Genomic DNA, 18698 nt, shown 5'->3' with positions numbered 1-18698 from the left:
AGTTCTGAAGGCAAAAGGGGGTCCAACCCGTTACTAGCATGGTGTACCTAATAAAGTGGCCGGTGAGTGTATAGTGGGCACTATGGTCTCAAATAAATATGGGTTAAGGTTCAGGAATGTAAATCATTTAGGGAATATGAAATAACAATGTTTGTTGTTTTGGGGACTGAATAATTAATGGATTATGTTCTGGGGTTTTTATTATAAAGGGTATGAAATATTTAGGGGGATAGTCAGGAGTCTGAAACAATTTGTGCAATCATGCTTTTACCTTGCATGCTCAAACGCTATTCTTTTAGCATTTGGGACACTAAGCAGCACTATAAGTACATTAATAGGAGGCCCTGAGGCACTAGCAGGTATAAGATAAATGGTTGCAGTGGAGAAGGGTTGTGTTGCTGTATAGCAGTGGTGGAAAAACTTATGGTACAGGCATGGCACTCATAGCCCATCTAGCACAGAGTTTTCCAGACAGGACTCAAGTTATCCTCCTGCAGTTCCAGGTAACCCATGAGTTCTCAGTGCAATTTTAAAGCAACCTGGGACTACAGGAGGAATTGTGATGATCAAATGCTGTGTCCTCAAATGCTGATATGGTTGAAAGCTGTGGCAGAGAAGGGGACTATAGGTTAGCATGAAGTTACTGCTAAAATTGCATATATAAAGCAGTAAATAAATAATGCATTTCTATGTATAGTGTAGCCATTTTGCTAGTCTGTATAGGAATGCATCTGTGGCTTCACAGTATATATAATATAATATAATTAATAATAATTATAATATCATTTCTTTATTTGTTTTGATGTAATAGGCATGTAGAAATCTTCCTGATACCTTGGAAGGACTATAAAAAGCCTCTTTCACACTGCCCCCTCTAAACTAAAGCTATGTAAGCGAATTAAATATGCTAAGCTCCAGCATTACAACAATGTTCCCTATGTACAGCGTTCCCGGAGATATTAGACAACAAAATCGACAAAATTCTTTGTGATAACCTGGAAACAACATAGTTACCGCAACATCAGAAACCTCTAGACACTCTGCCCCACTTCTTTCATTCTGTCAGACAGGACAAGAGTGAGGTCACAGAAGAGAAGGGACAGTTTTGTCATGTTAATCATCCACATGGGAACATTGAAGCCCTGAAAGATGGATTCAGACAATTCACATAAATGTGACAATACATGGGATATTCTCTGTGCCCAAGAGATGAACTTTCACTACATAATATAAACCCCATTTAATACTTGGGTAACAAAGTACTCCATATTGCTTGAAAATGATTACTCTATATAACCAAAACCTCTCCTGCAGAGGGCATGGTGGGATTCTGGTTCCCTTGTTGACTACTTTTCATAGGCTTGATCTGTTATGGCATACTGTCCTAATTTCTTACATGTGGAAAAAAATTTATCACCCAATAAATCCTCCTCCATCCTAGTGCTGTTAGGATCTGATGTCATGTTTGTGAAATAAAGAGGCGCATCTTATTTGTGACCTCACGATGAGCACTGCCACTATATACTACACAGAAGTGCACATTCCTGAGGTGTGAAGTCCTGGGAAGGCTTTCCAGTCTGTTCTCACACAGAATATGGCAGAGAAAATCATCTCTTTGTTGAACTTTCCATAAAAGATCCTTTTCACAAAGCCTCTGAATCCTGAAATAACGGAGCAGTATTCACATTTGTCAGATATAAAGTAATGCAGGCAGCTAAGAAGGGCAAGATACACAATTAGTTATATGTCTTTTTATGCTATCCTTAATAACTGATAGCAATAGGAGTACATAGTAGGAAAAGTTACATAGTAGATAGAGATATTTGCCAATGACGCGCATCCCCCTCAGTGCCATTTAATATTCTGTACTGTGTAAAATATTGGAATTGACAAAACATTTCCTTGCAGGATTTATTTCTAGGCATTTCATTATGCAGTCAACATGACGCTTCTCCTTTATTCTTTTGATCAGTATGATCATGAAGATACTACATTTATATAGTTTCGTTATGTCTTAATACAATGAAAAATGTCAAAACTTTGAAAATAAAAAGTTTCTTTTTATCGCCATCTTCTGGCACCTGTAACTCTTTCCTTCTCCACTGTACAGAGCTAGGTGCCATTTTTTGTGAAATGAGATGATGTTTCCTTTGATACCATTTTAAGTATCTTTTAATCACTTTTTATTCTAAATTTACAAAATAATGGTGAAAAAGTGGCCATTTGGACATTAAGATGGGTTTTTTTTCAGTTATGGTATTCAACATATGGGATGATTTTTACATATTGATAGATTCGACATTTTGAGACAGATACCCAACATGTTTAAGATGTTATTATATTTATGTTTTCTTGCATTCTAGGGAAAGCGGGTGATTTTTATTTAGATTTTTTTTTTTTAGCGATACTTCCTACCAGCCTAAACAACTGTTCAGCAATTGATACTAAATATAGGGGAAAACAGCTGTAGACAAACTTGCGATAAACAGCCTCAGTGTTGGAGATTCCATACAAGTAAGCTTTCTAGCCTGTACGCATGTGGAGCTACTCACCACTGAACAAACGGACACACATTCCACATGATGCTGTGTCATGTCATTCCAAGACTGTGGGCCAGGACAGGATTCCTATAGCTGACACCACTAGTTTACATAGCACAACAGCTGAAGCCTGGAAGACTGAGCTGAAAAGTGTTCTGTACAAAAGCCATAGCAATATGGCGTTTTAATATTAATAATTCCTTTATTTATATAACACACACAGATCATGCGGTGCTACACATAATGCTCAAAAAGGCAATTGTTAAGGGATAACAGGATTAGTTACTACTGGGAGACAGCAGAGAGTCACAACAACTATTGGTCCTTGGCTTTCTCTACCCATATTTCTTTGGACCAGCAGAAGACACAGCATACTGCTTTAATGTACCATAACCCTCCAAGAAAGCTTCAATATACATGCCCTATGTGTCGTTTATTCATTCAATACTTTCCGATTGTATTTAATTATATCACTTACAAATGTATTTTCTCCTGGGGGGCTAAGATCGACGCGTTTCATGACTAAGACGTTTTAAACGTCGAAACGTCGATCTTACGCGTTCTTTTTATCCATGTACCGATGCACGATTAAAGCCTAATAAAAAGAACACGTTTGCACCTACTCCAATGTGGTTTTCCTGAGTGCCGCCCACCACTATTTTGTTGCATAGACACACACTGGTCTGTTAAAGGAAATATACCACTGCCCCTTGTGGTAGAGTAACTATTAACACTGCTGGGTAGATCCCTGTCCTCCCCACTTCACTCGCACCGTCTGCCACTCTGTGCCAGAAATCTTAGCAGCACAGAGCAAATACTGTCGACTACCCCAAGATTTCCAGTATATATTGGCAGGTGGAGAACAAAAGAAGGAGAAGGGAGGGAGGGGAATAGGGCCCCTACAGCCCTGAGGGGCTCTGGTGACGCCCCCTGGAGTCCCTCAGATTAATTAGCAGTTTTTAAATGTCATCTACAGGAACAATGTTCTTCATAAATATATATTTCTATCAACGCTGATGACATCTACCCAGTTGCATCAATAGTTAATCTACCACCAGGGGGATTGGTCGTTTACCTTTAAGGTGACATAGGCACAAAACTGTAGGACATTTTAACTACAGAAAAGATGCTTTATTTTATATTATAAATATACTAAAGTTATAAAAATGAATTGTCTACCAAAGTCTATTAAGTGACTTAAAAAATCATAAAACCCAGTGATTACATGAAATACACCCAGTGGCCTGCAGAATCCAGTAGCCTCACACCTAGTCAAGTTGGCAGTATTGTATGTGTAGGTATCTGATGAAAAGTAAGATTTTTAGCTCATGAGATCATCTTCACATAGTGTCAGCAGCTCTAAAGACACCAGTGATGTCATACTACAGGGACTTCTTTAAATCAAGTAAGAAAGTCTCTAAAAACCTATATAACCTAATGTGTTTCCCAGACATCCATTTTTCCTGCCAGGTGCAGTATTGCTATAAATTCCTGTAAGTAAGCAGGCGACGATACCTGGTAAGCCAGCAGTATTAATATACTGTCAGGAGACCAACAAGTGGTCCAGTTACCAAGGCTTTCCATGCACTCAGCAACACATTGTGGGGAGCATTGTATGACTTTAAAAAGCAGCGATTTTCCATTAATAAGAGGGATGTCTGAGGAGTTGTTAGCAGGTACAGTTCATATCCTGATGGGTATAAAAAGACTGTATATTTTAGTTGGGTAACACATAGATACACAGTATAGCGGAGGGAAAATTTTCATATTATCAAAAAAATGAAGACTTACTCTTATCTGGATAGTACAGCACATACTGTATGAGCATTCATAACGCTGCCCTTTCTATGGTTCAAAGTTTTTATTATTGGCTGAGGCCAACGCTCATTTCTTACTTGACTCAAACAGGGAACAAAAGACTTACTGTCCAGCATGAAGACCATTTCTGTACTTATTTTATTTTACAGTTCAGTATAGTTACATGTCATACAGTAGGGTCATCTGCTCACAATGGTAACATTCATAGGTGACATGTAGGACTGGTCTTTGTGGATAAGGTGCCTGTATAGTACTCTTAATGGATGCTCCTTTCCAAATTGCCCTACACTCTTCCGTACAGTGCACACTCAGCTTTACAGTGGCACAACACCCTAGTGACATGCCGTACATTATCATACTATACCAGTCCTGTTTTGTACCACCTACTATACATCTCCTACGTATGTCCGGGAATGACTGCTTTCATCTGTGTATCACCACTTCAGGTCTGCATCTTTCTGCCACTTTAAATTATTGCTTTTTAAGTATTTTATATATTGGTTTTAATATGTATTCATATTAATAAAGATTGCTATTTATCTTTACTCTATTCTATTGTCTAGAGTCTTGCCTTCTTTCTCCTTTTCTGAGGAGTACAATAGATTATGTGCAGTGGCAAAGTCCAATTCTGGTGTACTGCAAATGTTTTATAGTAGCTATATGCCTTATCTATAGCTAGCTTACAGTATATGCCCCACACAACATACATATATAGACAAATGAACTCCAGCAGATAAATGCGATGAGATAAGCGTCCTGAATGTTTTATCAGAGCACTTGTCTTTATCATGAATCATTTACATAAAGTGCTAGAATCAGAGCTTCCCAGGAAAAGGAAATGGAACAAGTCACCGAAAATTACAAGAATAACAATACTGACCCAGAAAATGCAGCAAGAGCGCTCATTGTGGATCACAACATCTACATTATTTATACAGCTATATTTGGCGGCTGCCACTAAGGATGCCCTCCATGGCACTACAATGGGCTGTGTTCATTTTCTGTGTGCAACAATGTAGCAGATGTATAGTTACATTACACAGGTCTGTAGAAACCAGTATGAAACTCCTGCTAAGGATGACATACTCATTAGTCAAATCAGACAAAATGATCATAACAAAGGGATAAAGTAAAACCTATTGTGTACACATATCAGCGGGTATAATATCTAAATGATTCAGTACATTACACAGGTAGAGATGCTGGTGGTACCCAACCCCTTGCACGAATTGACAAACAATCACTTGACTTTCATCCATGTGTGCCATAAGCTGTGCCATAGGGTGTGGTATAGGGTGTGAGAGCACCGCTCCATGCCCCCTGCCTAGTATAATACCAAATACATCTTATGACCAGAAATGAAGTAAAAAGTAACAACCCGTTAAAAAACATTCTGAAATCCCTTTGAAGAAGGACAAGGAGAAAGCTGATCCTCAGCAAGTGGCTGGGAATCTGTGTAATCCCCGGTGTGACGGCATGATCACACAGCCTACAATACAGGGCAGGGGCTGAGCAGCAATCTGATTATCAGTATCTGGGAATAAAGACAATTAGAGGCTGGTCACTGGCATCGCCTCTCCTAAGACCATAATGGTATTATACCCAGCCATAGCCTGGCACCTTCCATCTGCCGTGGCTGAGTGACACATAGAGCCACGATGTCAGACACCACTGGCAGTGCCCAGAAGCTGCACTTGTCATGGCTATGTATGTGATTTAGGGGATAGCGGTACACACACACGCCTGGCACTCTGCTGCTGCCTCCTTATCTGCAGTAACTGACACTCGCCGGCTGCGGCTATTTTAGGTGAGTGCCCTTCTCCCTGCCCAGTGCCCTCCGTGCTGCCTGGTACCTTTATATCTCTCCAGCACGTCCTCATAGGCCTGGAGGTATTCCTGCTCCTCAGTGCGCTGCTGCGAGGACGACGAGGCACTCGCCATGTAGTAAGCCATCGCTGAACTTAGCGCAGCGGCTCCTGTCACCACTGTACACCCGCTCTCCGGCCAGCACCACGATCTGACAGGGGAGGAGGGAGCTGCCACTGGAAACGCCCAGTCTGTCCCCAGCCTCCTCCCGTCCCACAGTGACCAGGGTCTCAGCTGTCACAGGACTTCTCCGGCCTCTCACTGACAGAATAGTCTGGGCGGTGTCCGGCCCATTACACAGCTCTTCTCAGCAGCTCCCCTATTTCTGCGAGACTGATAGTACCGCCCACCGCTATAAAATGCTGCGAGATGCGAGTGGCTCTCAGTTACTGGAAGCATCTCCTCAGCTCCTGTATTCCATCCCATAATAACCTCCTCACTGCACTGGGAGCAGACACTAATATCCTCCTCACTGCATGGGGAGCAGTCACTAATAATATCCTCCTCACTGCATGGGGAGCAGTCACTAATACCCTCCTCACTACACGGGGAGCAGACACTAATATCCTCCTCACTGCATGGGGAGCAGTCACTAATAATATCCTCCTCACTGCATGGGGAGCAGTCACTAATAATATCCTCCTCACTGCATGGGGAGTAGTCACTAATACCCTCCTCACTGCATGGGGAGTAGTCACTAATATCCTCCTCACTGCATGGGGAGCAGTCACTAATATCCTCCTCACTGCATGGGGAGCAGTCACTAATAATATCCTCCTCACTGCATGGGGAGCAGTCACTAATAATATCCTCCTCACTGCATGGGGAGTAGTCACTAATACCCTCCTCACTGCATGGGGAGTAGTCACTAATATCCTCCTCACTGCATGGGGAGCAGTCACTAATATCCTCCTCACTGCACGGGGAGCAGACACTAATATCCTCCTCACTGCATGGGGAGCAGTCACTAATAATATCCTCCTCACTGCATGGGGGGCAGTCACTAATATCCTCCTCACTGCATGGGGAGCAGTCACTAATAATATCCTCCTCACTGCACGGGGAGCAGACACTAATATCCTCTTCACTGCACGGGGAGCAGACACTAATAATATCCTCCTCACTGCATGGGGAGCAGACACTAATATCCTCCTCACTGCACGGGGAGCAGACACTAATATCCTCCTCACTGCATGGGAAGCAGTCACTAATATCCTCCTCACTGCATGGGGAGCAGTCACTAATAATATCCTCCTCACTGCACATGGAGCAGTCACTAATATCCTCCTCACTGCACGGGGAGCAGACACTAATATCCTCACTGCATGGGGAGCAGTCACTAATATCCTCCTCACTGCACATGGAGCAGTCACTAATATCCTCCTCACTGCACGGGGAGCAGACACTAATATCATCCTCACTGCATGGGGAGCAGTCACTAATAATATCCTCCTCACTGCATGGGGAGCAGTCACTAATATCCTCCTCACTGCATGGGGAGCAGTCACTAATATCCTCCTCACTGCATGGGGAGCAGTCACTAATAATATCCTCCTCACTGCACATGGAGCAGTCACTAATATCCTCCTCACTGCACGGGGAGCAGACACTAATATCCTCCTCACTGCACATGGAGCAGTCACTAATATCCTCCTCACTGCATGGGGAGCAGACACTAATAATATCCTCCTCACTGCACGGGGAGCAGACACTAATATCCTCCTCACTTCATGGGGAGTAGACACTAATATCCTCCTCACTGCAGGGGGGGCAGTCACTAATATCCTCCTCACCGCATGGGGAGCAGTCACTAATATCCCCCTCACTGCATGGGGAGCAGCAGGGCCGCATCTGCCATGAGGCGAGATGAAAATCTCGCCTCAGGCGGCAGAATGCGGATCCCTGTAAAGGGCGAATCGCCCACTGGCTAAATAAATCGCGCCTGTCTCTTTAAGACACAGACGCGATTTATATGCGGAGCGAGGCAGCGCCGTTCCGGCTGCTGCGTCGCTCCGTTCTAATCAGTGACACAGGCGTCATGACGTTGCGGAGCCGCTGCTCACAGAAGAGCCGCGTGAAGACGGGACCCGCGCGCCGAGGGAGCAGCCGCCTGCAGGTGAGTATATATTTTATTATTTTTCCTCTTCTGTCATTTATTTTATGTGGCCAATAAGGGGGAGTGGGGAGGTATCGTGGGAGGGGGGGGGGAATACTGTATACATTATAGGTGGCCATAATTGTTGTATACTGTGTGTGTGGGGGGGGTTGTATACATTACATGGAGCCAGAATTGTTTTATACTGGGGGGGGGGGGGGGTACTGTATATATTTTATGGGGCCAGCATTGTTTTACACTGGGGGGGGGAGTACTGTATATATTTTATGGGGCCAGAATTGTTTTATACTGGGGCCAGATTATTCTTTTCCTGGGGGCGTTATATATTTATATGGGTCCAGATTTCAGCTGGGGGGCTGTATATGGGATACAGTATATTACTAAGCTGGGGGGCTGTATATGGGATACAGTATATTACTAAACTGGGGGGGCTGTATATTAGGGGGTGCTATATATTCACATTGGTCAGGGTTGCACTGTATGTAAAATCATGTAACATAATAACAGGCTGGGATATATTAGTTATACGATACAATAGATTACTTTGCATAATTTAAGCTAAATGCTAGGGGTCTGTATTAATAAATTGGGGGTGTTGTATATTGATTGGTGCTGTGCAGGCTATAATTTCACTAATATCCTCCTCACTGCATGGGGAGCAGACACTAATATCCCCCTCACTGCATGGGGAGCAGACACTAATATCCTCCTCACTGCATGGGGAGCAGTCACTAATATCCTCCTCACTGCATGGGGAGCAGTCACTAATAATATCCTCCTCACTGCACAAGGAGCATTCACTAATATCCTCCTCACTGCACGGGGAGCAGACACTAATATCCTCCTCACTGCATGGGGAGCAGTCACTAATAATATCCTCCTCACTGCATGGGGGGCAGTCACTAATATCCTCCTCACTGCACGGGGAGCAGTCACTAATATCCTCCTCACTGCACGGGGAGCAGACACTAATATCCTCTTCACTGCATGGGGAGCAGTCACTAATAATATCCTCCTCACTGCATGGGGAGCAGTCACTAATAATATCCACCTCACTGCATGGGGAGTAGTCACTAATATCCTCCTCACTGCATGGGGAGCAGACACTAATATCCTCCTCACTGCACGGGGAGCAGTCACTAATATCCTCCTCACTGCACGGGGAGCAGTCACTAATATCCTTCTCACTGCATGGGGAGCAGTCACTAATATCCTCCTCACTGCATGGGGAGCAGACACTAATATCCTCCTCACTGCATGGGGAGCAGACACTAATAATATCCTCCTCACTGCATGGGGAGCAGTCACTAATATCCTCCTCACCGCATGGGGAGCAGACACTAATATCCTCCTCACTGCACGGGGAGCAGACACTAATATCCTCCTCACTGCATGAAGAGCAGTCACTAATAATATCCTCCTCACTGCATGGGGAGAAGACACTAATATCCTCCTCACTGCATGGGGAGCAGACACTAATATCCCCCTCACTGCATGGGGGGCAGTCACTAATAATATCCTCCTCACTGCACATGGAGCAGTCACTAATATCCTCCTCACTGCATGGGGAGCAGACACTAATACCCTCCTCACTGCACGGGGAGCAGACACTAATATCCCCCTCACTGCATGGGGAGCAGTCACTAATATCCTCCTCACTGCATGGGGAGCAGTCACTAATATCCTCCTCACCGCATGGGGAGCAGACACTAATATCCTCCTCACTGCACGGGGAGCAGTCACTAATATCCTCCTCACTGCACTGGGAGCAGACACTAATAATATCCTCCTCACTGCATGAGGAGCAGACACTAATATCCTCCTCACTGCACGGGGAGCAGATACTAATACCCTTCTCACTGCATGAGGAGCAGACACTAATATCCTCCTCACTGCATGGGGAGCAGACACTAATATCCTCCTCACTGCATGGGGAGCAGACACTAATATCCTCCTCACTGCATGGGGAGCAGACACTAATATCCTCTTCCCTGCATGGGGAGCAGACACTAATATCCTCATCACTGCATGGGGAGCAGATACTAATACCCTCCTCACTGCATGAGGAGCAGACACTAATATCCTCCTCACTGCATGAGGAGCAGACACTAATATCCTCATCACTGCATGGGGAGCAGCAGCAGAGCAACAACATACAAGACATGTAGCGCAGTATTTATTTCTACACATAATTATATATTGCACCTCCATATACCGCACCATTACCAATACATAGTAATAAGCTCAGGTCTGTTCAGGTCCCAGGAAACCTGTGTCCACAATGCTCGTTATGACTACATAGTCAATGAGGGGCTGAAACCCCAAGAAGAAGTTGTCCGGTTCCATGACTGTACTGTATAAGGATACAATGGCTGAGCAGCCATGGATATGACAATAATACTGATAATTGGACATTGCTCATGGAGTGAACAGAGACTGAGGAGATAGATTGTACAATGTGCAGAATGAGGTTTGTTTCCATATACACCCTGTCAGCCTCACCGCAGGAAATACCGGGAAGGGCAGCTATGGAAAATACCTCCCACATGTACAGTACACATAGAGGGGAACTCCATGCCAGTCATCACAGGTGCCCTGGCACACATGACTAGGGAATCACCTCATAGATTATTAATAGCACATGGCTACATCCTCATCCTCGCTGTAGAGACAATACACAAACATAGCCTACCAATTTTACCAATACTTAAATAATAAATTCTGTCAATAACAAAACTGCCATAGTTACCCTTCAAGGGGAACCTGTCAGTAGCTATTACTGCAGTAATCCTGCACCAATACCTTGTACAACATGTAATACACCTTACATGTATGAAATGGTTATTACCCAGAGTTGTTGCAACATGGAAAAAACAAACTTTTAATCCATGTGAAGAGAATCACCTTATCTGTTTAATGCTGGCTTTTTGATCTCTCTATTGGTAGACTCCTCTCTGACTGACATCCAGGTTTGACCATTTGTCCACACTGTCACCAAGGAGTCTGCTAAACTTCTATCATATGGTGGATATGTGTGCCAGGATTACACTGTATTGCCGCTAACATTGATTACTACTGAACTGTTAGTGTGTGGGGAGATTTTCCTTATTTTGTCTTGACTGGTGGACGTGTGTGGATCGTTGGGACTGGCTCCGACCCACATGTCTTTTGTTGATGTGTATTCGTTACACTTTTTAGATGTTTTTATGAATTGTGATGCATGGCATCGTTTGTGTGTGTCTTTCATATACTGAAATAAAATATATATTTTTTCATTCCTTAGCCCTTACACACCGGCTTTTTCTCTGTTTTGATCATATGTTGTATATGGTTTGTTGGCTTTATGAGATATTATACCACGTATCTTGCATCATATTTTCACTTTTTTGCATATACTCAGCCCTCCATAGTGATTGACGTCTCTGATACGTCAAAGGCCCATCTATCTTGATGTTTCATGCATTTGACTTTTTATTGCTTCTTACCAGACAGATTAAGGGGAATCTGCTATCAGAAATTGGTCTTATAAACGATTACCAGTATGTTGTCTAGCAGCTTTATACCTTCCAGATCATGTTTTTTTTCATGGCCTTGGTTCCATCATCCAAAAAAACAACTTTGAAGTGAGATGTAAACTGGCTGTATAAAGTCAAGGAGGCAAAGAGTTTAACATGGAAGTCAAGCTATCCCTGCCTCATAACGCCTCCTCCTCTGTGATTGACATTATGCACAGGACTTCTGGAGATTTGGTTAGTGATTTCTCTGGGTTCAGAACCATCGATTACAATGAAGGGGGCTTTCTGAGGAAGAGAGAGCTTGAATTCAGTGTTAAAGGGAACCTGTCACCAGGAGATCCATTTTTAGCACTCCCCCAGTCCCCACAGAGCATAGTACATACAAGTGTTTTTGTATAAAAAATAGGTTTTACAGAAAAAAAGATGTTATATTGTACCTTTCATTAGCATCTGCGTGTGACTAGGCACTCGTCCACTGGGAGTGGCTGGAAAGGAGCAGTTTCCCCCCTACCCTTGGGAAACTGCTCTTCCATGTGTCCTTTTCAAATATATGAAAACACCCATCACTTGGCTTAGCAAGTGCTCCTCTACAGCCAATCCCGAGTGAGGGGAGTTATTCATATATTTGAAAAGGACAGATGGAGGAGCAGTTTCCCAAGGGGGGGGGCTGCTCCTTTCCAGACCCTCCCAGTGGATGAGTGCCTAGTCACACAGCAGATGCTAATGAAAGGTACAATATAACATATTTTTTTCTGTAAAACCTATTTTTTAAACAAAAACACTTTGGCAGTGTATGTACTATGCTCTGTGGGGACTGGGGGAGTGCTAAAAATGGGTCTCCTGGTGACAGGTTCCCTTTAAAATATCCACCTCCTTGATCTATACAACCAATTTATACTCACTTCAAAGTTGATTTCTGAGGGCGCTATTTTGAGGAGGGGGAAAAAGTTGGACACCTGTTGTCAGTAATTACTAAAGCTCAGCAGGGGACCTCACATATCCCAATGTTGAAAGATAATGGGGGGCAACAGAGGCTAGATAAAGGCTAGATGGTGTACTGCAAGTCTTGGAGGACTTCTATTTCTCGCTATACAAGTCCCACGCAAATCCGTCAGATGACGAGATACTAGAGTTTATATCTGAACTAGACCTGCCAAGGTTATCGGAGACTGATAGAATTGCACTAGATGCTCCAGTGACGGTAGAGGAATTAGAAGAGGCGGTAGGGTCAATGGCTAATGACAAGGCTACCGGGGTAGACGGATTGCCAGCAGAAATATATAAAAAGTATAGTGAGGTACTCCTTCCTGAACTCTTACAGGTAGTCACAGACTCCTTAGAAAAGGGGACACTACCCCCCTCGATGTGGGAGGTCACCATAGTGGTAATCCCAAAGGAAGGCAAAGATCCCACATCACCGGATTCATACAGACCCATATCCCTTCATTCTGCAGATGTGAAAATCCTTGCTAAGGCCCTCTCAAACCGATTAGTGAAGGTCATAACGTCCATCATACACTTGGACCAGACGGGTTTTATGCCCAAAAAGTCCACTTCCATCAATATTAGACGGGTCTTTCTGAGTCTCCAGATTCCCTCTGACAATACCGGAAATAGGGCTATATAGTCGCTCGATGCAGCCAAGGCGTTCGACAGCATAGAATGGCAGTTTTTAAGGCTTACAATGCAGAGTATGGGATTTGGCCATGGTTTTATATCATGGGTCAACGTACTATATTCTAACCCTATGGCTCGTGTGCGGGCAAATGGGGCACTGATGAAGCCATTCAGGCTATACCATGGGACAAGGCAGGGATGCCACCTGTCGCCATTGCTATTTGCAATAGCTGTCGAACCCTTGGCTGCGGCGATACGCATCGCGCCTGATGTGGTGGGTTTTAAGTATGGTGCACTGCACAGCAAAATTGCACTATATGCGGATGATGCCTTGTTGTTTCTAGGAGACACAAGTCCATCTCTACGTGCAGTTCTGCAATTGGTGGAGAGATTCGGGAGTCTGTCGGGGCTTACCATAAACTGGCATAAGTCGGCTATCTTACCTGTGGAACTGTTGGAGGGGGCCTTAGAGGCAGATCCTTCAGTTATCCCGGTGGTTCGTCAGTTTCGGTACCTAGGCATACAGGTTACAGCTAAGGTTGGAGACTTTGAGGAATTAAATCTTTTTCCCCTGGTCCAAAAATTGAAGTCTAAAATTGTAGCTTGGTGTAAACTTCCTAAAACAGTAATAGGCTGTACAAACCTAATCAAAATGGTAGCAATGCCACAACTGTTATATATACTCCACAACTCCCCGGTTTGGCTTCCGCTTGCCAGATTCCATAGGATCAACGCCCTGTTTAGAGATTTGATTTGGGGAAGGGGACAACCAAGGATTAGACAAGAGACTCTGCAGAGGCCCAAAACAGATGGGGGGGTTGGCACTCCCAAACCCCTGGTTGTACTATTTAGCAGCCCAGGGACAACACCTCCAAGGATGGGACGAAGACGGGGCACGGTCTACTGCGGCCGGTATGATAGGTCACCATTTGAGTGCTGGGAACCTGCTGCTGGCATTGGAGAGTGGTAAATTTAAGAGAGGACAAAACCTTATTCCTACGCTCTCCATGATACATAATGTCTGGGGGAAGGTGAAACAATTGAGGGCAGTTCAAGGACTCACTGAATATTCACCCCTGTGGCACAACCGCTTTCTAAAAGAATTCCAAAACTTAGAGGGGTCGGTCATTTGGGAAAGAGTAGGTATGGTACGAGTGACTCAACTAATATCTGAAGCCACCATAAAGTCCTTTCAACAAATCCAAGAGGACATCCCAGTGGGGAATAGAGATTTCTTTAGATATCTACAGCTAAAACATGCTTTTGAAAAGCAGCCCCAATCTGTTGTTATGACACCTCAAAGGGATGCACTATTACTGAACATAGCTAAGAATGATCATGCGACTGGGCTCATTTCGCTATTGTACCAATTACTGCTGTGCAAATTTCTTGATGGCTTTCCTCTTCGGGTTCGCAATAGGTGGACCACAGATATAGGAGATATTTCTGATGAGCAATGGCAATCAGAGCTTGAGGCTCTTCCACAATGTTCTCTAGGGGAAGCAACACGGCTGTCGCTGACACCCAAATTCCTATGTGAAATAGGGGCACACTAGGAAGCGGAATGCCCCAAGTGTAGAGAGGAGCCGGCGGATATGCTTTATATGATGTGGACATGTCCGAGGATTCAAGGGCTCTGGGCAACTGTTCTAGACATTATTGATAGAGTGTATGAGGTAACACTTCCCCGAAATGCTTTAGTTTGTATCCTGGGGAGTATGGATGAGGTGCAGATAGACGGGGCGGGGAAATTAGCTTTTCATAGGCTCCTCTATATGGCACGCAAAACAATAGCAGCAAGGTGGATACAGCCGATAGACCCTACCAGGAAATAATTCCTAAATAACGTTAAAGGGATGCTGTTAAATATGAAAGCGGTTTACACGCGGCGTAACACATCTGTTAAGTTTCACATTGTATAAGTTTTACATTGTATAACATCTGTAACCCGTGTGTAAAGGCTGGTGGGGGGTGGGATGGGAGTTTTGGGTGTGCATTGTTTGTTTTTGAAAAACCTTAATAAAAAAGATCTGATTTAAAAAAAAGTTGATTTCTGGATGATGTCACCACACCTGACCATGAAAGAAACCTGATCTAGAAGGTATTGAGCTACTTGATCGAGAAGGTATTCAGCTACAGCTACCAGTGGTTTATTAGGTCAATTTCTGCTGACAGGATCCCTTTAAAAGTTTATTTTAAATGAAAAAGGGCATGTCCTCGGTAATTAGGGGGTGTGGCCAGAAAATTCAATATTGTGGTGCTGCAAACTAGATCAAATAGTAGGAGGGGCAAAGTATGTAGCATCACCTCTATAAATCATCCAGCATCAGACACACTGATTAATATGGCACAGCATTGAACTGTCTAGTTTTACTCATCACTAGTCTAAACACTGACACATTAATATATCTCCCCCCATTGTTTGGTATTGAGTCTGCAGTATTAGCTATTGTCAGGTCAGATAAAACTATTTATCGCCTGGGCTGGAGTATGGGTGGTCAATGGTCTTGTCTAGGTTGATTTATGCTGCACTACAGTATTTGTATGGCACTACTTGTGTGACATTCTGTGCATTTCCTTGGAATTTGGATTTTCTAAGATGTTTTGTGCTCCATTGTGATAGTTCATGCTTCTAACCTGATGGTTAAAATGTGCCCTCTTGAGGTTTAAAGGGATGAGAGCATGACCCTCAGACAGAAAAAAATGTTGTGTTCCACTGAACAAGGCCATTGCAACTAAAAATTCCTGATTATCAGCTGAAATCTAAATTTGCTGTCATATATTCATCTACTCCCCCACATACATAGTTCCCGTCTTCCAGTCTAAAAGAAGAATGATGCTGAAATGAGGTGGTATGGTTACTTTTTGTTCCCTGAAGGTATGGCAGCTGTTGTAGGACTAATGAACAGGGCTTATGAAGCAGGGTGCCAAACCACCTTCTTAGATCATTGTTCCATTTATAACAAAATACTCAGCACTACAGTTTTTTGGCTGAAACTTGACATTGTAAAAAGAATTAACCGGATGTATATAAATTGCACAATTAATTTTGGGCTGTATTACAGTTTCATGCAATTCAGAGGGCACAATAACAGCTCTGCAAGAATCACATATGTTTGTAAAAGCAGGTTTATGCTTTGGGAAAAACCTCATGCATATTAACATGCATGAGACTTTTCCCTGCTATCGCTGGAATCTGAAGACAGCACAGCAGTTGTGTGCTAATGCACACAATGTCCATATTAAAGCTGTTAAATTAGGAGAGTGGTAATCTATATTATCTTTGGAATGGATGCAACAGCTGCTGGGACAATATAACTAGTGGCTATTGCAGGGGTAAGTGTGATTTGGCATTGGTGAGGGGCACTGTGACATTGCCACTGAGGGGGCAATGTGTCTTGACTACTGTGGGGGCAATGTGCATTAGCTACTGTGGTGGACACTGTGGCTACTGTGGAGACGCTGTGACTATATTGTCTACTTTGAGTACCCTATTGGCTACTGTTAGTATCATATGACTAAATTAGGTACCGTAGGGTCCATATGATGGTATTGGCTACTGTGAGTGCATTGTAACTATTTTGGATACTATGAGGACACTGTACAGTGGGTACGGAAATTATTCAAGCCCCTTTTTGTTTTTCTTTGTTTTATTGCAGACAATTGATTAGATAAAAAAAAATTCTTTAGTCAGTATTGTACACTTCGCATGTGTTTGAAAAAGGCTGATGTGCGGTCGAAAACATTCACACTAATATATGCCGCAATAAAATATTTGTTTCGGAGTTCAAGCTCACAGTGCATGTCAGAGCACATGAGAATCATGAAGTCTAAAGAACTGCTCAAGGAGCTCAGAGACAGAATTGTGGCGAGGCACTTCTGGCCATGGTTACAAAAGAATTACTCCAGAGCTCAAGGTTCCTAATAGCAAAGTGGTCTCCATAATCTTTAAATGGAAGAAGTTTGGGATTACCACAACTCTTCCTTGACCTGGCTGTCTAACCAAATAAGTAATCATGAGAGAAGAGCCTTGGTAAGAGAGGTAAAGAAGATCACCAAGATCACTGTGACTGAGCTATAGATAAGTATTAGGGAGATGGGAGAAAGTTACACAAGTCAACTATTACTTCAGCCCTCCACTAGTCAGGGCTTTATGGTGAGTGTGCCTATGGATGCCTCTCCTCAGCGCAAGACATATGAAAGCCGCACACAGTATGCAAAAAAACACATGAAGGACTCCCAAGCTATGAGAAACATAATTCTCTGATCTTATGAGACAAAGCTTGAACTTTTTGGTGTTAATTCTAAGCAGTACGTGTGGAGAAAACCAGGCACTGCTCATCAGCTGCCAAATACAATCCATACAGTGAAACATGGTGGTGGCATGAGGTAGTCTGGATGAAAACGTCTTCCAGAGTGCTCTGGATCTTAGACTGGACTGAAGACTCACCTTCCAACAAGACAATGCAAGACCCTAAGCACACAGCTAAAATAACAAAGCAGTGGCTTCAGAACATCTCTGTGACCATTCTTGACTGGACCAGTCAGAGCCCTGACCTAAACCCAACGGAGCATCTCTGGAGAGACTTGAAAATGACTGTCCATCAACAATCACCATCCAACCTGAGAAACTGGAGGTGATCTGCAAGGGAGAATGACAGAAAATCCTCAAATCCAGGTGTGAAAAACTTGTTGCATCACTCCCAAAAAAACTCATGGCTGTATTAGCTCAAAGGTGCTTCTACTGAATACTGAGCAAAGGGGCTGAATACTTATCACCATGTGATTCCAGTTTTCCTTGTATAACAAATTAGCAAAAATATCGACATTTCTGTTTTCTTTCTGTCAATATGGGGTGCAGAGTGTACATTACTGAAAAACTTTTTGATCTTACCAATTGGCTGCAATGAAAGAAAGAGAGATAAATTTGAAGGGGTCTTAATACTTTCCGTACCCTGTGTATATTTTTAACATACGCCACGGTAAAGGATTTTCTTATCTTAACTTGCCTTTTTCTACCCACAACACTGTTGTGGAGCTGTACAAGATTATAAAAATACGGCTCCTTTCCTCTAAAAAGAGCTCCATACCTTTCCATAGTATGTGCCTGGTATTGCAACTCATTTCCATTAAAGTAAATAGGGAAGACTTGTAATACCACACATAACCTGCAGACAAGTGTGAGACTGTCTCTGAAGGAAAGAAACCATGTTTAATCCCAGATGA

At 43.3% G+C, this 18698-nt stretch overlaps 1 protein-coding gene across 22 annotated transcripts in view; it reads right to left on the bottom strand.

The window, feature by feature from the left end:
* The window catches only part of DST (dystonin), a 385421-nt gene that overhangs the window by 307468 nt on the left and 59255 nt on the right, over window positions 1-18698 (bottom strand). Inside the window, exon 1 of one of the 22 annotated variants that reach the window (XM_072142241.1) lies at window positions 6212-6514. The exons of the other annotated variants lie outside the window; for them this stretch is intronic. Within the exon in view, the coding sequence (XP_071998342.1) occupies window positions 6212-6311 (100 nt within the window). The 5' untranslated portion in view covers window positions 6312-6514. Of the gene's footprint in view, window positions 1-6211; window positions 6515-18698 lie in introns of those variants that run through there. 22 annotated transcript variants of the gene reach the window in all.

This window comes from Engystomops pustulosus, chromosome 3 (assembly GCF_040894005.1).
Source record: "Engystomops pustulosus chromosome 3, aEngPut4.maternal, whole genome shotgun sequence".
Lineage (NCBI taxonomy): Eukaryota > Metazoa > Chordata > Amphibia > Anura > Leptodactylidae > Engystomops > Engystomops pustulosus.
This window is presented reverse-complemented; position numbering and strand designations above follow the sequence as displayed.